Below are 24,758 nucleotides of genomic sequence, written 5' to 3' on the forward strand. Positions count from 1 at the left end.
CATAGTTGGACTTAATTGTTGTCGCTGACGTTAGAAACCATCAATCTTATTATCTTTAGGAAAGGAAGAAAAGTATCCACGGACCCAAAACCTGGCGAAAGCCCTTTTGACACTACTAAACGGTAAGAAGTAATAGTTTTTAATTTCTTGAGAAATATCTAAATAGTGTTTATTTTTATTTTCCAAATCAGGCTTAAGGAAAATGAGCGAAAAAGGCTTAGTTATGCGAAACCTGCTAATAGGTAGTGTCCAATATTTATTTAATCATTCATATCAACTCTCAGTATTTAAATCAACTTCGTAATCTCTTTAGAACTAAAACATTAACACGGCAGAAAATATACAATGCTAAGTAAGTGATTTGTAGATAGCATCATACTAAAAAAGTATAAAAACATACTCTTATTTATTATTTTCCTTGTATAGAGAAGACGTAAAGGTATGGTACTCGACGGAAAGTGCTTAAACTTTTCTAGAGAAAATTAAATATTAATATTTTGGATGCATTTTTTTAACACGATTTTGTAAGGTGAGACGACGCGAGTTAGTTACTACTGATGAATATAGGTAAGTGAATTTTGATATAAACATTTAACTAATCAAATTTGGCAAAGTAAGTTCTCATTGTTGAATATAACTGGACAGAGAGAAACGTCTGGCACAACAAAATTCAGAGGAAGCTAAGTAAGTCAATTTGTGTCTACAGAAAAATGGTAATTTTTTTTATGATATGTTTGCATAGACAACTACGCCGAGAACGACAGTCCACGGATGAATTCAAGTAAGTGAATTTTTCTTGATAAAATTTAATTGTTTATGTAAATGGTTTTATTGTGTAATTGATAGAAAGAAAAGGAACGAGAAAGACAGAGAAAAATACCGGACTGATGAAAATTTCAGGTAAACACTTTCTTTAAACACTTTCTTTTTCCAGTTTTTCAAAACAAAAAATAAAACTTGTTCTAAAAATTATAGGAACCGGATCAAAGCCAAGTCATATGAATACAACAGGTAATTTTTCTTTAGAAATTGAGTACATAATATATAGTACAAGTTTATTTGTATGGTCACAGGATGCGCGTTGAAAATGGTCTTCCTCTGCACACGACCAAACTTGACGACAACGCTTTGCTCGAGTGGTTGGACCTTCACCCAAACGTTGGACTTTTGCACGCAGGAGTGTGAGTTACACTAATTTATATAGTTAATACTTTGTATTTCTTGAGAAATAATTCACACTAATTTATTACAGGTCCTTTGAAGAGTATGTAAAGTCGTTGACTTTGAATGATCTTCAGAAGGAGTTCCCAGAATTCGTTTCAGACACCTTTCTCAAGAAAAAAGACTATTGCGTCTACATCAACACGTTCTTTGACTGGGAGCAAGTCAAAGGGAAGACACTGGGAGAGATCGAGAAAATCGTCCGTGCTGCAGAAGATGATAAGACCAAGAAAATGGGGATTTATGTAGGCAAGTACGGCGGAGGGCAAAAGTCAAGACCAGGACACAAGTATGAGGGAGCTTGTTTTGAATTCCTGGAGGAAAATGAAGGATCAGTTGGCTTTACAACTTTCATTATCAATTGCAACGTGGGCTGTATTAAAACAGCAAGTGGAGAAAAACTTCGTCAACTCGTGACGGACTCTGAAGCATTTGCTTCTAAACTGGAAGCATTTATAATTGTGAGTAGTTTTACCTGTTTTTAGAAATATCGATTAAGTATCACAATTGATTACACTAATAGTTATTTTATTATGAGTTGTAGGAATTTGGCTTTTCTCGAGAAATTCATCCCTTCCAAGGAATGCGCCAGTTCCTGATCAACAAGAAGAGGGAACCCTTGGATGAGAAATCTATAAAGAACGCACAACGGCTGGCGAAACAAGCCTCAATTTTCGACTTTTCTGCAAAGAAGGAATATCGTGCGGAAGGAGATCAAGAATTTCTCTGGAAAGCAAATGCGCCCTTCTTCTTCAAGGAAAGACTCTTGACGTCGGCACAGAAAACGAGGGATGTTATTGTTATTTCTTAAAGAAAGTTATTTATTTACAGTTAACTTTTTTATTCGCATCCGTTAAATCGTATTTAGTTTTAGTCTAGTTTTCTCCATTTATTTATTCGTTCCATTCTGAAGAAGATGAACTCACTTCATTGTTTTGTTTTATTATCATTCTAAAGCATCTTGCAAAACTGTTGTCTTTTTTTATTTACATGCGACTTTACATGCGACTGGTGCTAATAAAATAAAAAAATAAAATAACCTTGTCTTAATTTCTCCTGATATTGCGTCGATACTGAAGTTGTCCTCCTCGTCACTCTTTAAATGATAGGTGACTTCGTTGTTTGGAGCTGTACCATCAGTGTCAATAGCTCGAACCCTCATGACAGACGTGCCAATTGGTTCATTTTCCAAAACAGTTCCCGTCGTGACTTCAGTAAAATATGGCTAAAATATTAAAAAACATAAAAATGTTCAAAGTTTCTTCATGTCAACAGTCAATGTTATTCAAAACCTCACCTTCTCGTCGTTTTTATCATTGACCATAACCGTTAGCAATGTCTCTGCTGCTAAATTGTACTTGTTCTGAAAATGCAATTACAGATTTATGTACATATTCTTATCAACATATCTTGTAAAAATCAGTACAAATGTAAAAATCAGTACCTGTGCACGAATGGTTAGTGTATATCTAGTAGTGGATTCATAATCGAGCTGACGGTCAAGTTTAATATGGGCCGTATTTCTACCCTCAGTCTCAAGAGTAAAGATTGCTTCTTTGTTCGTTGGCTGAGTCTGACCATTTACCAACTCGAAGAAAACAAGCTCGTCATCCGCGTTCGATCTACAACAAGGATGCGGATTTTGTATACAAATTGCAGGGTATATAAATGGACGAGGGCAATAAAAAGTGCATACCTAGCTGATAAGGTTGCAACAGGAACAGACAAATTGTAAATGTATTCGTCCAAGTGGATAAGTGTTGGTGGATTAATGAATTCGGGTGGCCGCTGAGATGGTTCAGCCACGACAATTGACAAATCTGTTATGGCACCTATAAAAAATCGTTCTCACTGATAACTTCATTCATAAATGAGCATGTATTTAAAGAAAAATTACTATTTGGAGGGACTCCCAAGTCGGATGCAACAATTCTCAACTGAAATTTTTGCTGGTTCTGAAATTAAAAAATATTAATGATTATTATTAAACCGCCCAATAGAGACCATGTAATTACAAAAGTCGTACCCCGATTCGTTTCTTCAATGTAATTTCTCCTGATGCTGATGAAATGTCAAAAAACTCCACATCGTTTGGATTTTGAGGATGAGGTTCACTGTCCAAAGAAAAAAATATTGTAAAATATGTACATGCAATTAGAATTTACTGCCAACTTACCATGCGTAGACAACCGTTCCGTTGTTTCCGTCATCAATATCAGTGGCTGTGTTTTTAAAAGTACCAGTGAATATTAAGTAGCCAAACAATTTGAAATTAATTTAAGGATTACCCACCTGAGATCCTCATTACGACTTGACCTAATGCTAAATCCTGAGGCATTGATTCTTTGTACTCCTGACAATAAAAGCAAAACGAAATTAATTGACTATAATTGTAAATCATTTGCGTTTTAAATAAATCAAAACTCCAAATAAACTTTAATCAGAATAACTTAAAAAAAACTTGGTTATAACTTGTTCACTTTAAATGTACCTTGCGTCTTTTCACATAAACAGTCTTACCACGTAAGCATGAAAGAATTAGTGACATTAGCAACTTTGTAGAAATATGTATGACTTACAAGTAGTATTACAAGTTTTTGATCAAATAAAAGAAATGATTGGAGTACTTACATATTTGTCCAAGTGGGGATTGTACTCATGCTCTGGAACGTACGAGCCTTGATTGAATCTCCTGTAAATATAAATTGGTTTGTGTAGATTTTACATCACAATATGTACAATATGTCGGTATTTGATGAAGAAAATGCGTATTTGATAAATAGTAATACAAGTTTGCTGACCTGGACAAAAGGAATTGAGCTGTAACGAAACAAAAAGAAATTGGGTTCATTAATTTTGCTGTTTTTTATGCTATTAACTTGAGGCACATTGAGATAATGATATGCAGGTGGGATCACAATGAGATGCATTTCTCATTACAATTATACAATTACGTAATAAACTCCGGATGTATTACCAGTGTTGTCGTTAATATCCGTAATTTTCACTTTAAGGGTACAAACAGCGTCTAATCGAGGATTTCCATTATCGGAAGCTTGTACGGTGACATAAACTTCCTTTTCTTTAGCTGGCTCATCACGGTCAAAAATCTGTAGTAATGTTATAAATAAATTATTGGTAAAGTGTGTGTGCATACAAGCAAATATGGTAAAATTAGCAATATTCTTCATTCATACTTTTCTTGTTGAGATCCATCCTGTATGCTCATCGACTGCAAAATCAGCCAGCATTTCATTTCCGGATACGATGGAATACGTTACCGTACCCCCCGATTCTGGGGGATCTTGATCTAAGGCCTTGACCTATAAAACAATACATGGAGATATCAATTGTGGAACCTCGCATTTAATTCTTCCTGGCAAGTGACAACTGTCAATTAGTTTGCTCGTACCTGAATCACGGGAGTATCAACTGGTTCGCCTTCAGGAATAGAAGGACGATAACTACCACAGTCAACGAAATCAGGCTTGTGTAAATTTTGGTGCATGGATTTCTCTTCAGGCTAAATTAGAAAAATCATAATTTTAACAAAACGTAGTATTTTTATCAGAATTTTATATATGTGCGTAGTCACATACCTGGATTGGTGTAAAGCTGAAACCATCTCCACCCCGATTGTCGGCGACATAACTCTGAAACTGTGGAGGAATGTTGATTTCTCTTCCATGTCTTTTCGGACTAATTCGTTGCTCCTCTCCGTGATGCAGACGATGGCGTCTATGACCTTAAAAAAACAAACAAAATGTAAGTCAAATTTTGAACTGACAAAGTATAATGCAAGTATAAAGTCAAATGACACAAGCAGCAGCATTAGCTTATGTCGGCAATGTTTAGTATGTGTACAAATAAAAATAAGATAGGCACTGAAGGAAATCAAAGTCCCGGATGCTTCAATTGTCGCTTTTCACTCTTGTAGTAAATAGGCAGCCAGCGGAAATACTTGTTATCAAGTGATGCTCACAAATACTCTTCACGATTTATGTGATGTTCAATACTCTACCTATCAATTTTAAGGAACAAAGGAGCGAACTGTCAGCAGTAGCAATAAGTGAAGAGCAGTAAAACACCTCAAACAAATTGTTATATAAGTATGTATACCTACTATTAGATCCTCATCAGACTACTTTAATGCTAAAATGCTACTGCCATACACGGTATACCACCTCAACTAAAACTTCAAAGAAGCTTGTCGTGGTGTAGTTCTTACCACGTATTTAGCCCCTTGGGCAGGAAATGCACAACACTCGTTAGCATGATTCATCATCATCACATTATTGGTTTGATTTAGGGACTCCTTGAATCAAACAAGTAGTAAAGCTTTCCTGTCTGTCGTAAAGAAAATAGCGTTCAAACGATGGTCTCTCTCAAGTGGCTTTTCATATCCCTATTTAACAGTCTGTAGGTGCAACAGAGTGTAGGCGATAGGTTATACAATAAAGTTTACAAACTGCAACGCCGGGCTTATTTCTGTGGCTTCTAATAAAGTGTAGATATGAAGAGTGGAGCAGATAATACTACTTCTGCTCGTAATGAGGTGATCTTGGTAAATAAAGCCACGAACGAACAAGCTGCTGCGCGTGCTACAAAGAGAACAAAAGGGCTCGAATTTCGTGGTTTTTGGAAGTCATCAACAAAGCTTTCCACTTCTGCTGAGGGATAAGTAAGTTGTTGTAAGTAAACAATCTCATTCATTTGGGTTGAAAGGAAACTGAGGACCCTTTATTGCATGTCCTATGCCCTCTCGCCCAAAGAAAACTCTACCTGGCTTCTGACATCAATAAAGAAGCTTACGTCGAGTCGAGAGATTAAATCGACAATTTACCATCATCTCCGCTCTTTATTTATTCACGCATTCTAGTAATGAAATTCGAGACAACGACTACAACAAGATGGTGATGATGCCAGTTACTCCGACTATTCGACTCACTGACATACAACCTTACTTTCTCCTTGACTAATTGTGAGATCGAGTTCCATAATCTAATCAACAATTTTTGTGCAACCTAGAAAATTAAGGAATACGACAATAAATATACTATCTATCGCGCAAAACTTCGGATATAAAATAGTAATAAAAGAATAATAACTACGAAATATTGGAAAATTATAATATACAAAGCTTATAAAATAAAATAAAGGGGAGCTAAGAAATTACTTATATTTCTACATAAGCGCGGTCGGAGAAAGCTTTCTTCCTTCCTTCATTATATCGCCGGGGGGAGTTTTTTTTACAGCTCATATCGGAAATTGTTCCATTGTTTTGCTCTGCAGTGGAGGAGGGAGGAAAGGTGAGGAAAAGCACTCGGAGGACTAATTCCGCTACCCAGGCTCATTTTTATAGATGAAATTTACATGATCCGGAAGGGAAGTGATTTGCATAATTATTAGAGATACTTTCTCTCTATTTTTCTTATTGCCTCTCCACTGCTCCCATTCCTATGCAATACCGTAGCCAGCAGACCAGGTGGATTGCATTTCGTTTAAAGTTCATCCTGTTTTCTAAAAATGAAACAATCTGCAACCAACCAACGCCTGCCCACCCGTCCGTCCGTCCGTCTGGACTCTTGACTACAGGTTTAAATAAAACACTTCTTCTTGCTCTTATTTCCGAATGGTGGGCTCTCCTTCGTTTCGCGTGGGCAATGGAGTTTCAAGCTCACAACTTTAAGCTATTAGTTTTATCTTCTTCCAGGGATAATGCCAAATTGCATTTCTTCGTCATAAGCAGAGGAGAGGATGGGAAGAACATGAGATGAGTGCGCATAGCCGTCCCACTTAATATTATACAAGTGCCGATGCTGATACTTGTTCCTTTATTGCACAATGGAGTCAGAAAATGTAAACATTTTCATGAGGTAACAGATATGACCTCGCATTCCCTTTCATTTCCTAACTCAAATGATGGTAATTCTGAAATAGGATGCCTTAATTCAAACCCGAGTATCTAACATGCACACGACTTGACTCGTTTTTTCTGCATTTTTCTGTACACCGTCGTGGTGTGTAGAATCCATTAGCCAAATTTGGTTGCTGGTGAACCTGATTCTCTGAGACAGCAAGCACTTGAAGCATTTTTCACAGACTGCCGTTCTCAACTTGCTCTCACCCTGCGAGAAGAGAAACTAAGTGACATAAACATCGAGTCTCAGTTACATCCATTAACGGAAAGTGATAACTAATGTGCTTAAATTTTTTTTTTTCAAGACGCGCAGGTATTAAATGGAGTTTGGTTGAGTTATTCTTCACCAACTAACATGTTACAACATTAGGAATTCTCACTTTTCCACCAATTGAAAATTTCAACATCCCGTGATGTCGTGAAACGTCAAAAGTTGACAAACAGCATGACAGCGAGTAATCATGGGGGTCATGAATTACAAAACAACGTTAAAAAGTTAAGAGGGGCGGTCAAAAAGATTTAAGTCACTACCACCACTCCGCCATTCCTCAGTATCCCATGACTTCACTTGAGAACACTGGAATTTCGCAACTCACACGACATACCAACGTACAAGCAAAAGACAATGGTTTACGAGCGTTGGGAGAGTTGTTCTCGTCAACTTTCATGAGATTGGATTACACTTTTCCGTGGTGGAAAACTTCTTCTCTTCAATGTATTTTATGACTTGGAATAAAATTCCAAGTTTTGCTGTTGTTGATCTCTTTTTTTAAATAAAAAAACTTGTATTGCAACAAGCCATATACATAAATATGTATGATGATGATGTGTTAGAGGAAGTAGGATATATATAGATAAGTACGGAGTAAATCACATTACCCATGGTGGAAATGGACATGAAAAATGAAACCAAATTAGCTTCTCCAATCTTTGATTTTCATAATACTCTAGAACTATTCTTTCAGATGGTACCAAGAAAGAATCGGTTTCTTAATGTGACACAGTCTTTGTAGACAAAAAAAATCGCAAAGGGAATCTTAAGTAATCCACAATTCTGTGTTATATCGACTATACTCGACTATCAAAAAAAGTTTGAAGGTGTCAAAGTCGATTCCCATGTGATATGAGACAACGATACACGAATTGGAGTTGACATGAAACTAATTGTCTGGCACCTTCAGTTTTCTTTTTTGTTCCCAACGTTTTGTAAGTGGTGAAAAGAACTGAAACAAGTTGCAAACTGTCACTCCTCGTGAGACTTTAACTTGCAGGAGCTTCAGCAAAAATGGTTAAAACCCCATTAGCAGAGTCCACTCATTCTACAGCACGCTCAGGGCCAATTACAATAACATTTTCATCATTGTCGTGCAAGTGTATGTTGGTTGAAAAAACGTGGGTAGCTCGTAATTTTCAACTAATTTCAACTCCTTAGGTTTTTTAGACATTATGATGCGCATTTTGTGTACCGTAAACCCAAATGCGAATCTAAAAAAAATCAAATTAGGTCTCACTTCCTTGTCCAAGGAACCCTAATGGCTTGTTGATAACTTTTTTCTGTGATAATGGACAAGGTCGTTTCAGTCACTCTGTTCAACATGCAACATTTACTGTCATCTGACATTTGCAAATCTATGTCAAAAAAGCAACTATCGCATTCGACCAGTTACTAATAACGTATCCCAATTTTTGTGCTGCCTGATGGGGAAAGCACGAGTGCGGAGGAATGTCAGAAAGCATCTGATACGAGTAGGAAAGAAAAACAACTACATCATCATGGACAATGCTTTATGGCCTCCGGGTTTGCATGTCAGAGAAAAATCGGTTCCATCAATACCCTTTTGCGTGAGATTGGAAAGGGACATATGGGAGAGAAAGGAAGGAAGAAAGAGAAGTGGAACCCCGCTGAGCGAACTTATGCCACCACATAAATATGTACATATAACCTAGCAGATGGATGCTGAAAGTGGTTATGCCGACTTGGAAAAGCAGAGCACGACGGGTAAAAGGAAAATATATTGTATAATGACAAATATCCAACGTGCACAAGCAAATTCACCAGGAGCACAAAATCACAAAACGAACAAAAAGAAAACATAGTCAATGCCAAGAAAATTTACCCCTATTCATTTTCCACTCATTCATTCTCTCTGTGGATGAAAAATTAGGCTTTTACCAAAGTTCCAATCCGATTTCGCATTACTTTCCCTCGGCCTAATATGATGTGTAATTGTGCAACATTCGTCTCAGAATTTTCAACCTCCGCACAAAAATCCTGCTGCCCAACTACTTTCTTACTTGGCCAGGAAATCATTAAACCATTTTCAATGAATGCACTATGCGTGAACTCTTGGAAAATAAAAAATAGGGTTATGTACACATGCATATGTACATTTGTGCATACATACGTATTATTATGTACATAAGAAAACAAGAGAAGCCATCCAATCATTATTACAAGACGACGACATTGGCTTAATCGAGTAAATAAAACAAAAAGAAGGGGAATTCCATGAAAAATAAGACGACTTTGTGGTAAAATACATGTATAGAAAAGTTTGAATAAATGGAAGCCGTAATATGCATATATATTGGGACTATGTGTGTATGTACATGTAGCGGAATTGGTGAATTCAATCCAATCCAGCCTAAACTACCATTATTTTCCCTCCCATTGATCACGTCTTTGCAACACTCACTTTCCACCACATTCAACTACACCCATCATTTACGTTGTCATTACCTCCACGTAATTTATTCCATTTGAGACACAACATGCCTATGATAGCCTCATTACTCCATCCGCCTTCTTACTGCATAGTTATGGACAAAGCAATTCTGGAGGAAACGCATGCAAACAGGGTTTTCTTAGGGTGAAAACAAAGGCGTAATACGTAATGTATCGCTGGGACAAACAACTCACTCAATTGCATTCAAATGAGACCTTCCCCCCACATTTTCTCGTCATAAATTGATATAAATGACAATCCAGAAGCGCAGCAGGGCTTGAACCGTACATTCACAAACGCGAAGCTAAGAAAAGCTAGTGAGGGGCATGCTCTTGTTGGCAAACAGAGATTTCAGGGGACGAAATCCGTGGATTGTAAATGCAAATCCTCTTTGCTTAGATGAGGGGTAGGGAAGATTATGATAACGAGGAGATAAAATGCAATAAATGGCCAGCCCGCAATTCTGCAACCAGGAGCGAAATAATCGCTGCCTGTGTGGTAACTTAATTTTTCAAATTTAGTATACAGAGGGATGTCACATTTTACATCATCATATATGTAAATATGAAGTATAGGCAACTTTGTGACCAGTGTACAATTTATGTACATGTGCACATGTAAATATTTACGTGTTGTACGTACTGGCAACGACACAAAAATCTTTCGACTTTATTTTTAATGAAGTTTGAGTTGTGGTAACTCCCCACACATACATTTCACATACATTTCACTCTCACAAAATGTAATGGATCAAACATTTCATGTTTCCGTCCGCAAACTTCCTAACTTAACTTCCTGCAACGAGAAGGAGACCCGACATTATCTAGAAATCACAACTCAAACACACAACATTACTCATTTCCGAAGTTGGAAAGTAAAAAGTCGGCTGATCAGCATCAAAAATGAAATAAACTACTTTGCCACCATGCCATCACACCCTCCACCATTGCGACTCTCTGTGCACAGTGTCCATCAATCAAGATGATTGATTAGCTCTGGGAGATGTTCATCATCTCTCCTTTATGTCGCAATCAACGCTTTAACAGCAAAACAAAGGAAAAGCGCACGTACTTTTTGGAACCACTAATAAATATAAATTCATATTTCCAGTCAAAACAAGCATGCATGCAGCTAGCCAACGCACAAATGAAGTGGTGCAGGAAAGAAATAAGCCAGTTTAGTGGCCGGGAAAGGTAGGTAAAAAAGAGAGCGATTGTTATTATTGGGTAATGTATGTTCGCTTCATTAGGTTTAAATGAGAGGCTTTACATTTTCTGCTCGTGTGCTCCCTGCCCGGCTCGCATGGTGCACGAAATGTATCGGAAGAACTAAATGTCTGGATAAATATGTAATGCAAAGTATCATTGTGGCTGGCTTCACCCACCCCAATCGAAAACTGAATCCCTCCTCGTCCTCCTTTCCCAACTTTTCTGTAGATACCGCAACACAAGAGAGAAGAAAGGAGGCAAAGGTGAAGCGTCGCATTACCAACGCCATCGGAGAGAAAGTCATCCGAGCCTTTGTCTATTTACGAATATATTTATTATAATAAGAAAATACGTCGGGGTAGGTAGACCTAGATGTCTAGCTGAAGTCGTGTATACATATAATACGTACATACCTATATATAGATACATATGTGGCAGCCAGAAGTCGGTGAGCCTGCCCTGGAAAAGGGAAGTGGAAAGCGAAGGAGAAAAATGAACAAGAGAGAGAAAGGTGTCACCTGGGATCCGGCTAATATTCCGCCAAGGCCTTAAGTGTGATTTATGAAATTCTATTCAAACCACGACTGGTTGTGGGATGCTTATGGAGTGCGGTACAAAATAAAAGTAAACGAGTCAGAGTTGGATGTACACAGAACGAAATGCAGCAACATAGTACTATGTATATTCCGTAGTATTGTGTGTCACATTTGCCAGGAAGTCTCAAAATATTCTACCACTAGAATGATTCACGACTCTTCTTTCCATGCATACCCAAAGCATAAACGGTTTTCGAACCATTAATTCATAAAATTCTAAATCTTTAATAGCTTGTGACACAAAGCCCATTACAAAGGAAAGAGTTGTAACCAGCAGGACAGGAAAAAATAACGGGGAGTGACAAACGACAAGAAGAAAGTCAATGTTTGCTTAAGTGGTTGGTGGAACGTGGGCATCAGGCCGCTTCTGTTTATGCGAATATGTCCTCGCACGGAAAATGGAAATCACTGATTGTTAAAAAGTGCACGTATGTTATCTCAGAAGACTAATCCCATGGCGTAAAGCAAACAATCGAAATGTACTCGGGTTAGTGGAGAACTACATGTGTACCATTTTTTTAGATTGGACATGGCGGTGTTTGTTATGCAAGGTTTGCATAACATGCTCTCATTCTATATACTGAGAACAAGTGCATACTTCTCAATGAATAAATAAATAAGTTCATTAATAAGTAACCTCATACACAGCCCACCACTAATGTCCATGGGGCCCCAGCTTGCTTGTCAATTTCACTTGTTTCAGATATTTTCTCCTCTTTCCCTGGCTGTCACAAACGCATGTGATTATAACACGGCAGAAATACTGATCAAAACCCTATTGCATTTTGTATCATGTGCCATCCAATTTCACAAAACAAACTTGATGTTTGTTTTAACCGTATCAATTAAGATAAATTATTTTTGGAGCAAGCAGATACAATACATAAGTCACATGTGTATGTCCACTTGTGACAGGTGGTGGTGCATTTCTTTCATTTATCACAAAGTCCCATTAAAACGAAATCAGCAAAGGATCCATATGACTTGGAGCTTCTATATAAATAATTGAAGAACAGGTCAGGGAAAATATTCATGTCTTTGTTTGTATTTATGGCTTCGGTCAATCATCTACCCATGAATGTACCAAGTATACCAAGCAGCAGACCAATTGAATTTCCGCCCTCCTGTTTGCATTATTTCCACGAAATGAGGAAACGACAAAAGGGGTGAGAAGGACGAGTTCAGAAACTCATATGCATAAACAATCCTCGCACTACTTTAGGAAATGATACATTTTCTAATCTCTCCAGGGATGGGAGGAGCACAATCTAAAAAACGCATTACGATAGAAAATGACATGATGATCCATCCATCCGGTGGCACTTTTTCATACGTGCGTACGAAGCAATGAGCAAGTGTTCCGAACTCTCCAACTTTTCTCACCCCTTCACCCAGGCCAGAAATGGGACATTCATCTCCAGTTTCAGCGGAGGTGGGGAAGAGGAAGAAACAGAGGGTCCTCCCAACATCTCGAGTTTACTTTCAAAATCCCCATAACTCGGGGGAAGCATAAGGGGAAGTAAACTACGGAGGTAAATATTTACTTTTAACTTTAACCAACTCCAATAAAAAGGTGGAAGGAAGTGGATGGAAAAATTGGATTTCTACAAGAATGCACATTATCATTCACTTCTTGCTGCCTGCATCCAACAACTTTATACACTTTTACATATACATATGTATGCATACGTAGGTTACAAACTCTAATGCAAGTCAAGAAGTAAAAATGTCTGACTGTCAGACTTTAGAAATGACAAAATATTATACATTATTATCCAGAGGACGACAGAGATGGAGGAGCAAATTAGACTACGAGTTGAACGAGCTTTGGTCGGTGGGGGTGGGTGATGTGATGGATGTTTGAATCGCAAACGTACGAGTACAAAAGCTTTACACACTTATTACATAACGACGAGCAGACTATGCGACACAGAGTCATGCATATTACAACAACACTTTGAGAACGGGTAAAAGTGCAGCACATTTAAAATTCAAACGATGTTTGGTTATGTGCACGAATTCAGCTCCGCGTTGAAAATGGAGGAGTGAATGCACCACATGCATCTCTGACATTCCAAATCTCCGAAGAGAATAGAACCCAATTCCAATGTCAATGAGGTGTAAACCGTCAGAAAGAAGCGTTTGGGTTATCTGTTCCTCTTCGTATTTCTTTACTTGTGTCACACCGTGTTGGCGGCAGTGAAACAGCAAAAAGTCTCTCCGCAAGAAAGAACTGTACGATGTACGTATTTATACAGTAGTAAAAGTAGAAGGGGAGCTTGGCTTCTTGTCGGTGCTGAGGTCATTGTGGAGGAATCCAAATCTCAATGCTTGTCAAGTACCAAAAAATAAGGCAACTCTTCACTTTATAAAAATGAGAGAGAAAGGAAATTGGGAAGGATTCTCTCGTAACAGGCGTTGTCGCGGTTTTCACGTTCCCTTCGCCTTCACAATTTTTACTTTGCCCACATCCACATCCGACTTTATTTCACATCATTGTACGTACGTACGTGAAGAGGCTTTCGAAGTGTATATATGTACACGCATTGTGTAAACTTTGGAGCTCAGCAAAGTTTCACATCATCATTCGCATGGCCATCCGTTGGTTGGTTGGGCTGAATAAATATCATCAACTCGTCAGGAAATGAGGCTTCTCGTTAGCTCTTGTGTTTCAATCTTGTACAAGTTGGTGGAACTTCACGCTCAGTTCACTCCCAAACAGAAATTATGGAATGATTTTTCATCTTCGGTCCCCAATCTTTATTTAATTTACCTTCATCCCCTACGACTCGCACAACCTCCCCTTACAATCTCCGGCACATTTTACCGGCTTCCAAATGTGTACTCCTCACTCACTACTGCCTCGACTGTCGAGGAATTTTATGGTCTCCATATTATTCCACCAGACTTTTAGGCAACGTTATGTAACAACTCGTAGAAAAGGAGAATTCAATGTTTCCTTCCACTTTATACATAGTTTTTTTTTAATATTTGAAATTGAAGAAAAAAATGAAATACGATGGCAGATTGTTTTAAATTCACGCTTCGACATTTTTACGCCCATCTCCAAGGTGGGAATGAGGAGGGGGGCCCGAGTCTCGTTGGTGGACTCGAGTGATATTCAATATGCAGGATATATTGGCAGGTTGGACGAGGAGATGGGGACGGAAGTGTGGAAGGAATTTGTTTTGCATGAAATCAAATGTCAGCCCTGCTTCTAGTTTGCTTCTTCTTGAGTTGATTTACGAGCTGAATTTTTAACTGTTCCCCTCAACACAAATTGTGGCAGTGTTCCTAACAGCCGCCACTCTGCTACAGTATCCCGAACGTTTCCAGAAACTTGATGCTACATGGCTACACATAGGGGACGATCTGGAGATAGTGCAATGTGTTGGTTCATTGGACCTTGCACTAACTCAAAGGAGCAAGTTAATAGTTTAGCCTGCAAGAAAATTCCTCCCTTAACTTTCACCAACTGTGGATGGATTTTTTTTATGAATCCAACAGCCACCCAGCCAGTCGATCCATTCTTCAACTTGTCTAAATTTTAAGTTGCACATTCCCCATGTCGCGATGTTGTACAAGTTTTGATTAAATGGTCCCCGAGATCATTTTCAGATAAGGCATTGACTGACTTACCCTTGCTATGAAACCCATTGTCGTTAGTCCCACAGTAAAAATTAATTACTTGGGTTACACATAATCCATTTCACATACACATGATTGCATGTGTAAAATCTGTAAACCCGACTGCCGTTGTTTTCCCCTGACGGGAGAGAAAGCTCAGAGACTCACTTTCTTGTATTAAACTCCAAGTTTATATTTAGAGCCGGAGAGATAGGAAAGAAGAATGTTCATTGTTCACCATAATACAAGTTATTGATTAATTGGTCACATTTATGCACAACAGAGTAAAGGCGGATATTAAGTTTGCGCATCGAGACAGTGAAATATCTCACAAAAGGGAGGAAACTGGGTTATACGTCAAGTGCCGCGATTCGGTGGCTTGACAAGGAGAACCGGATCATGTTTATACTCTCTGCTACTAAATTACGCAAGATAATAAAACTCGCTGTCGAGCCCTCAACATGATAGATGAAAGCGAAACTCCTCAAGATCAAAGTCAGGCTAAAATTTCCCTTCGCCTGGAAAGTGTTTTCCTTAAAAAATCAAAATATGAGAAATTCTCCACCACCCGAACGGCACACTGCAACAATCACAAGCCATTGTAAAAATATATAGGAAACTGGCTGGGGCTTTGGTGGGAGAAGCTGGTGGAAAAGATTGAGCCCGGATGAGTGACAATCCATTTTTCACTCCTCTTAAACAATCAGATGGATGAAAGGCAAAATAAGTGGATGGGACTGAATAAGCAATGAAAGTCAACAGTGAAGTTAACTAAATAAGCCGTAAAGGAGGACACACGAGAGGAATGATAACCAGAAATCCATGCGGATGTTTTCACTTCTTCTCATCTAGCACGGCAGACGACTCATATATTACGACCAACTTCCTAAGGGTGCCACTATGGGTTCACTAATATTCCAGGTTTGTGCAACCCACGCATTTTCAGACCTCATTTCAATTTTGCCTCAGCAATCCTACAATATACGGACAGCCATAATGTATGTGCATATGCTGTAATGAGGCTGGAGGAAAGTAAAAGACTGCATCTTCAGCAGCGATGATTTCAACGCACGGAAAACCAGTCATACATACATGTCGCAAATAGAGATCTGAATAGAGTTGCAAGTTGAAAGCATCAACATGAAGCAGGGACGAATGGATGCGGATCTGCATAATAATAGGCGTGCCTTTTCGCGCCTGTGATTATTACCTTTTATTCCACACACATTATTTGTGCTGCCACTCTTCAAGCCACCCGACATGGTTTGACACCATCAGAAGCTATCGTTTACTGAACTATATACCTCCTCGAAGCTCTACCTCCACCTCTCCTAGTATGTTGTACGTTTGTTTGCACGAACGCCAGCCCGGAACATAATTAAAGAGTTGGGTCAGGAAACATGGAATGAATTACCAAGATAGTGGTCAAATGATCTTTATTCGTCACTTGTTAGTTGGTAGCTGACACGAGATCAAAACTTTAATACAATCTTTTACGATTACGATGGAAATCTCCGCCGCCACGACCCCAATATCCGTGTTTGAAGTTTCACTCTTAAATAATAAAAACACGCCAGCAGCCCGACACACACATAACGGGAGAGTATGGTTCAAAATTATGTCAGATATTAGATATTAGTTCACATTGCAATGCAAATGGTCAATAAAGGAAAGAAAAGTTAGCTCATATTACAGGTTGTTGGGTAATAATAACTAAAATGCTACCAATTTTCCCCAAACCTAACACACCCTCTACAACAACCCGGGCAGGAGCAACAGCAGGGGCAGTTCACGCGTCAAGAGTCATTTTCCCCAGTTTTCCAGGTGAAAAAGTGACCAACCTCCCAAAGGATGCTTATCAAAAGAGCAGCAGCAGCCGGTGGAGAAAGCGGAGCGCAACACATGCAACACGCATGCAAATCTCTCATTCGTTCCCTTCATGCTTTGAGATTGGAATCAACAGCCGCAACAACCACCACCATCAACATTAAACATGGGATTTGATAAAATTGTGTTTTATGTGTACTCGGAATGAGAAAAGGCAAAAACCGACCATTCAATTAAGTCATCTCGTGCTTCTCGCATCCACCTTTGACTCAATTAAGATGCCTCTAATGAGTGTAATGAGTGTTAGCGCTCGCAGTGTGGAGGCTCACTTTTATTAAAGGAAATGTGCTCTGTGGAGCCGACAAACAAACCGTATTCCTACCTACCTTTCCCCCTTCTCTGCCTTGTCGGGTTTTACTTTTGCTGCTTTCTTTTTCCTCCCGCAGGCACAACTTTCTTAACCAACCATGATGATAATCCCTCTCCTAGGCTATTTGCTCCACTAATATTTTTGGCTAAAATCTACAAGGTTTACAATTCTCAAACATGCGAGGTACACAAACCTACCCAAGGATAGAATTGCTCGTGGGGAAGATGCGAATGAGGGAAAGTATTCCATTACCAGCAGCCAACCAACCATCATAACTCTGTGTATGCATATGCACGTATGTACGTCGTGCTTTGGAGAATGGGGGCCACGAAATGAACAACGGTGTGTAGTAGACAAACCAAATACGGCAGAGATATCGTGATTTATAATGATTTACATGTGCTCCAGGCATTATTTTGCCATACACAAATTATGAGAGATGATGTGTTGTGATATGAATCTTGGCGATATGATCTGCCATCTGGCCGGTTGCCTGCTTTCTCTCCCTCCGCCGCCCTCGCTTTCCCCCAAACCAACGACATCACGCATATTGAGAATAAAACACTGAACATTCACAAACCTGCGATCTGTCACCATCGCATGCAGGGTTATTTATAGGATATTTACTACAACATTACCGATGCATGGAATTGCATTGTTGGCAATTCTATCATCACATCAAAATTTCCCATAACTCAATTGGCACATAAGGTGCCAGAACGGATCGGCTGCAGTTCTTGCTGTAGGAAACTAAAATTTCCAGTAATTAAACCCAGTCAATAACCCACAACTCCACCAATTCAGTACTACAGGCAAGTCTGGAAAAGGATGATGTGTGTGTGTGTCTTCCATCTTCCTTCCATACCATCCTGTTGAGATAGTGCATGCCGAATACAACATAGTTATCAAACTTGTCTTCCCTTTCCCCGGTCTGAAACTTGTTGGAACTAGGATGATATACATATTCCGACCCATAATATTCCGAGACATGTGGCTCCTGGCGAAAACCCCAAGTTCAAACAATGCCGATGTTCAATTAAATAACATGTAGTCGGCACGCAACCGTGATTTTGGTATTATCATCGTGGCCACTTTCTCCACTTTTAACTTCACCAGAAGCAGAGCCTTTAGAACAAAGCTGCGTAAAAGGGTTAATCTTGTGGAGCGGTGGAACTCGTGTGTAGGAAAATTCCAAATTCACGGCATGGATAGAATAAAACATAAGGATTGTTCCGTGACAGCGAAGCGTATAATTCTTGAAAATACGTCTCTGGTAGGTTCCACTGGAAGTGGGGGCTGAGAATTGGTGATGCATTTTGGATTATGCTTTAACAAAGGATACGAAAGTGGATTGAAGTGCTGATGCATCTTCTAATCACAACGGCGTAAGTAAGCAGTTACGCTTGACGCTTCCGAAACAACACAAGTGAAAGCAATAAGTAACTTTGTCCAACAGAGAATAAGGATTTGAAGAAGGAAAAATTAATTTTTCTTGACTGATTTCCATAAATTTGCCCCTCTGAAGTAAAAATTGAATTCTGGCAACGCGGGGTGCATATCTAATTAGTCGGTTTCATTCCGCCGTCATACAAACTTTCACCCCTCGGAAAACTATGCTCGAGTTAGAGTTCAAGTCCATATGTATCAACGCCTGAGCGGTCTCAACTTTTGTAACACACAACAAAAATGCACTATGACGCAGTCTGTTACTTTCCCCATTCCCAAAATATTAATAACATTGAATAATTTCACGCATCCGGATCTCCCTGCATTTTATTTCCCTTTGGTGCAATCAAGAAAATTCCACCAGCTTCAGTGTTCACCCAACACCGAGCAACTGCTTGTATGGGACATGTAAAGAAATTACTTCAGACAATCACAAAAAAACCGTAATCTTGGTCGCCATCAAAGCGCACAATTCTAGATATTCGAAAGTCAACAAAAGTACACAATTATCAAGGAACACGTACGACACCAAAACGTAATACAATCAATTATACTACAAATGTTCTACTCTGCACGATGGACATTTGGTCGGGTGCTGTTGTTCTGTCGTAGCATAAAATAAACGATAAATGACATTTTCTTTACAGTAGCTCCCTCCCGGATATAAACTACGAGCGAGGCACATATGTACATAGGTCGTATAATTTCTTCTCTCAGTGTGTGGAAGAAACGGTCACATCATACTTGAATTTCCTCCCATGGAAAAAGGACAAATCAAAATAAAACTGGAAGAATCGCTTGATCAACAGAGCATTACATGACATAAAGCGTCAATCCATTTTGTGACTCAAAGAGTCGCCATCTTATCTTACAAATTCAATCTCAATTTACTCAAACGGATCTATTCTCATCAGAAAATTTCCAGATTTCTCACAAAAGGTTCTAATCTAGATTTGGTCATTGAGCAACAAGATCAAATAAATGTTACATGATATTGAAAAGGCAAGAGTTTTTGGATATAGACGCCATGTCATGTTCCAAGTGCTGCCGTATGTAACATGCAACGTGTACATATATCAAATTCCTATTCCCGATAATCGAGAAGGATGGCAGCGTTTGTCACCATAAGCAGGAAGCTGTCAGTCATATATCTACCGTTCAATACTTTCCTTTACAAGCCTTTAATAGAACGGTACGACAACTTTTACTTATTTTCCGAGCGCAATAAGTTCAAAAACTTTCTCTTCTTTAGGATCAAATTTTTCTAAGTTCACAGCAAAAAAATCAAATCGAAGGCAGACGTTTGCAAATGATGTAGAAATTACAAGAAAATAGTGCATAATATAATCAAAATGAGAATAAACCTGGACATTAACTAGACACATCATGGCAATAAGTATTTACAAAAGTATTGATTAGACATTGCTCCAAATTCTAATATCTAGTTTTTACATGCTTAACCAAAAGCGTTAGGAAAAGTGAACAACTTTTCCATTTCACTATTGATTGAAACAGTGGAAAGAATTTTCCACTACTTGCCAGATACTGTGAACGAACATGCCAATTTCTTAATCGTAAATTGAATTGGAAGACGACGAGGCAAAATAAGGAACGTCTGCATCAATAAGAAAAGTAGGTTCGGCAATTTAATAAGTTGTGTCCTACTTTCCGAAATGGCGCTTTCCCCGTGCATTACGCAATTATGGCATTACTCGATACTAAATCACAGAAAGTTAAAATTGAAGAAAATTTAGGTGAAGAGACGCCTTGCCAAATATACAGGACGATGCCGCAGGGAAGATGCAGCAGGGTAAAATGTAGATCATCAACTGCTTCCATACAACAACCCAATAACGAACGAACGAGGGAACAAATGCAAAAGACACGAAATTGGATTAGTTCATCGCTTAGTCCTTTTGACTAAGCAATCAACACAGGAGAGCAAAAGGAGCCGGCCTTTCTCTTCCAATAATAAACTGGTAAAGCATCATCACTGCCCAATATTTCACGAAATTCTCTCTGCCAAACACCTTGTGGGCTCATAAATGGAATCTTTACACACAAAGTGTTTCATCCGAGGACTCATTATCAGTTGAGTCAAACCAACATTGTTGTGTGTTTGGTAGCTTTTAGTGTTAACTCACGAGTGCAGGTCACGATTTGTTTCTTTTGATCCCATCCGCATATAATCGACAGTTGGGGAAAGCAAGCGGGCAGGCTCGCATAAAGATGGATGGATAGAGCGGTATAAAGAAGGAGTCGATTACCTCTTTCACGCTTGTCTTGGTGGTAAGTAACGATCCCATCCGTACCACACACACCGCACACAAGGTGTGCCTACACAGATAACTAGCGAGAGAGAGCGAGAGAGCTCTGGTGAAAGCAGTGAAATCATATCAATATCAATCCCAATTCAGAGCTGAGGCATAACTGGTGGATCGAGAGAGGATTTCTTTTCACTTTCCATGCCCCAGTTCACCCCAAGGAGGAGGAGGAGGAGGAGAGAGTGAGTGAGAGAATTCCACCAGTCGAGCCTCATAATAATTCTGAGGAAGAAGTTCCAATTTCAGGAGGACATGGTATCAATGGGGATATCATCATATCATCAAAAGCACATACATCGAGTGAAAGTCACATCCAACAACAGAATATTACGAGGCTATAGTATCATCATGAGGAGCACGCAACACGAGAGAGCGGACTGAGTTTTGGTTGGTTGTGGGTTGGCAATATCAATAAGACAATAGAATAAGAGGAGGTTAGTTGGGAGGTTGGAGGCTGAGATAAGTTCAGCAGTTTTGTTCTATGGGGGAACGCATGCAGGAAAACGAGAAATCCGTCAATAGAATATCAATTTTTGCAATTTTCCTTCCTTCCTCTCCACGTCCATCGGAAGAGCGTGACCTAATCTGCTTTCACCCCACGTCCAGCAGAAATAAAATAGTTTTAGCAACTTTCTCCCATCTAAATTTCCTCAAACTGTTTTTTGTGGTGGTGTGTATAAAAAGACCAGAAAATTTGTATCATTCTCTTCGCCCCCTCTCTCGCTCCGTCTCCCTCATGCTCTTAACACTCAGCACTTTCTATTCAGATTATGTCTGCCATTACACCATTTTTTCATTTTATTTGATTTTGACTGCATTTTTAGTACAAATTCCCATACCGAATGAGACCCATTGTTCCTACTACCCAGGGAGAAACTTTAGAAAAAAAGTAACGCAACCTTGAGTTTCCTTGTAGAACACTAACACATGCATTCGTACGTACGTACTGGATACTGGTCACTAACGCAAGTTTAGTTCAGAGTTCTCCTTACACCCTGTTTTACGAGGAGCTATTTGGGATGACATTATTCCACTTTCCCTATTGAAAATTCAATAAGCCTATTGTGTATGGCAGTTGAAATTCAAACACAAAACTTTGGCCGTACTTTGGCCGTATTTTATTTGGGTAGTAAAAATAGTAAGAAGCCACTTTCAAATTCCAAACTCCTTTCCCAACCAACCAAACCAACAATGTTCATCTGCTATCATTTCTTGCGCTACGGCTACAACTGCTGCGGTTCGACTCACTCCATCGTCTACTGTTTCCTATCCAGCGCAAAATCTCAATTTAAAAACATTGGATGCATAAAGGAAGATAAGAAGAGCAAGTAAGAACAACGGTATCCAGATAATTGAAGCAGTCTCGGGGAACCACTTACTCACTTTAGACACTGATCCCATGCACTTTCCAGCCCGTAGTTATTCCATTCCTTCAATAGTACTCCGGTGGTAGGCTACCACTGGTAGCTGGAGACTAGGAAGTATGTAGGTATCAGCTAAATGCCATTCCTTGGGTCTATTACTGCCTCTTCTTCAATTCAGTATCTGTATACCTACGTACATATCTTCTACACTTCCTGAAATCTGGTCGGAGTGGAAGTGAGAGAGCAGCCCCCATTCCAATATATTCATCACCAATCACCATCATTTATCTAAAATCCATTCCTTCATCATCCATCTTATCTTGAAAACTTTAAACCAGAAATGCATTATTAGAGAGTCAACCAAACGAATTTCTTCCTTGCCTGCAGTGAAAAAGGTGGCTAGTTTAACAACATTTTCCTTGGAAAAAACACTTATTTACTATACGGCGTACGAGAAGTGCATGGTGGTAGTCTCGCTTTCTGATAAGAAGGGCGAATTCTTTCCTAAATCCCAGAAAAAGTAGCAGCCGAGAAACACGTTAATGGTATTTGACGACAATATAAAATGTTACGTAGCATTCATCCCTCTTCTAGAAAAAAAATCCAACTGATCTTGACTTGCAAATTACGTAGATTTTCTTGTCTTGCCAATCTTCGATTACATGCACATAGACAATTTACTACACACAACACTCACCAATAAAAGAGGCTTTGTGTTTGTACAATATTTGTGCAAACATTGGAAGCATCTTCCTCAGCGAGAGAGCGAGTGCAGTAAAAAGGAGATTGAAGTTCAGAGACAACGTGTGAAACAATTTCGCCGAAATTCGAAAGAGTTAGAAGCAAGTGGAGTATGAAGGAAAATTGAGTTCAGAGTTGACCTGGTTGAGGTTAATTCCAGCCCATTCACCAGTCACCACTGACAGCGTTTCCTCTAATTATTATTCTGCTCACTTTGGCATTTACCTGTGACTTAGGATTAGCATATCATCTAGAAAAGGGATCCATGAATTTAATCCATTAATTCGTCCTCTTACTATTAAACCAAGTTTACTACCTTCTCCAAGTTTCAATTCGATCTTCTCTCATTTCTTGAGGGAAAATATGATTTTATTTTATTACAGATAAAATCAGATTATATAACTTGGTCATCCAGACAGTAGCGTAGTTATGTAGCTTCCTGTTAAATCAGCTACGACCAGCATCAAGTAACGTTTACTATTGATAATACCGACGAGCATGTATATCGCGATATATGAAGTATTACGCTAGCAAGTTGGACATCCACGAAATAAAGCATCTTTGCATTTTATAAAAGTTGTCGTTTTCAAGCAAATGATAAATGATGAGTCATATTACACGAGTTTTACATACAACTTAAGTTAACCATTTAAAGTCTAAAGATAATCGGCGAAAAACTGATTTTTCATGGCACACACGGAAAACCTTTTCCGCTCACAAGTTGCAGTATGCGCGAGTAATTTGAAAGCTTCGTTCCTCACAACTCTTAAATTGGTCTTGTTTAGATGAAACATGCAGTGTTTCGAAACTAACTCGAGTATAAAAGCGATTTGACAGGATGTGGATGCATGCATAACAAAATATTGCAGCCTGGCATAATTTTGCCTGTGACAGTTTGATAAGTGCGTTCAACTTGTCAGGTGAAATTTAATAATATTATGGATCGATTTAATTTTGTTACAAGATCATGCAAAATGCAGTGATGATGATGCAATATAAATATCCCGCTGAACATGCACTAGAGATCGGTTTATAAAAATATTTCAAAAAGTTATCGTGTGTAACCTTTTACGTACGTGCAACATATTTGGCTTTTATTGCATTTTATTGTAACCAAGTTTTAAGCAGCAATTCTGCTCAACTTTATTCCGGGGACTCTTTAAAAAGCGTATCGGGATAGCAAAACATAGGAAACTGTGTATAACTGGGTGGACAAGTTGCGATCCCCTCGGGGCATTTCATAACATTTCTTGGTTAACTTTTCGCTTAGTTTTGTAGCTCAACTAGCAAAGCTTAAAATCTGGTTCTTCCACCAGGGAACACTTTTTAGTCCGAACGAGGGCTTATGAAACTGCTCTGTCTTTCCGTCCGTGACTCTCTTTATCGAT

The 24,758-nt window shown here is 38.9% G+C and overlaps 2 protein-coding genes across 5 annotated transcripts in view; one reads left to right on the top strand and one right to left on the bottom strand.

The window, feature by feature from the left end:
• LOC110845402 (DE-cadherin) overlaps positions 1-24,758 on the bottom strand; it is a 48,040-nt gene that overhangs the window by 6,014 nt on the left and 17,268 nt on the right. For all 3 annotated transcript variants that reach the window (XM_022091790.2, XM_022091791.2, XM_035850538.1), the window contains exons 3-16: positions 4,821-4,966; positions 4,634-4,744; positions 4,419-4,544; positions 4,199-4,331; positions 4,023-4,041; positions 3,853-3,913; positions 3,514-3,574; positions 3,398-3,443; positions 3,248-3,335; positions 3,119-3,176; positions 2,918-3,053; positions 2,666-2,843; positions 2,519-2,584; positions 2,262-2,446 (exon numbers count right to left, since the gene is read on the bottom strand). In XM_022091790.2, coding sequence (XP_021947482.1) covers positions 2,262-2,446; positions 2,519-2,584; positions 2,666-2,843; positions 2,918-3,053; positions 3,119-3,176; positions 3,248-3,335; positions 3,398-3,443; positions 3,514-3,574; positions 3,853-3,913; positions 4,023-4,041; positions 4,199-4,331; positions 4,419-4,544; positions 4,634-4,744; positions 4,821-4,966 — 1,414 coding nt within the window. The remainder of the gene's footprint in view (positions 1-2,261; positions 2,447-2,518; positions 2,585-2,665; positions 2,844-2,917; positions 3,054-3,118; positions 3,177-3,247; positions 3,336-3,397; positions 3,444-3,513; positions 3,575-3,852; positions 3,914-4,022; positions 4,042-4,198; positions 4,332-4,418; positions 4,545-4,633; positions 4,745-4,820; positions 4,967-24,758) is intronic.
• LOC118435131 lies at positions 5-1,894 on the top strand. Of its 2 annotated transcripts, XM_035850541.1 has the most exons (11): positions 5-122; positions 192-242; positions 314-352; positions 427-439; positions 530-567; positions 646-684; positions 743-781; positions 847-900; positions 976-1,011; positions 1,074-1,181; positions 1,253-1,366. In XM_035850541.1, exons 5-11 carry the CDS (start codon positions 558-560, stop codon positions 1,270-1,272), a joined length of 306 nt encoding a protein of 101 aa, XP_035706434.1. In that variant the 5' UTR covers positions 5-122; positions 192-242; positions 314-352; positions 427-439; positions 530-557; the 3' UTR covers positions 1,273-1,366. The 2 variants fall into 2 exon arrangements, with proteins under 2 accessions (XP_035706434.1, XP_035706433.1); XM_035850540.1 differs by having other exon boundaries at positions 108-567; positions 646-781; positions 1,253-1,894.

The sequence above is a fragment of the Folsomia candida genome, unplaced genomic scaffold (assembly GCF_002217175.1).
Source record: "Folsomia candida strain VU population unplaced genomic scaffold, ASM221717v1 Fcan01_Sc003, whole genome shotgun sequence".
Taxonomy (NCBI): domain Eukaryota; kingdom Metazoa; phylum Arthropoda; class Collembola; order Entomobryomorpha; family Isotomidae; genus Folsomia; species Folsomia candida.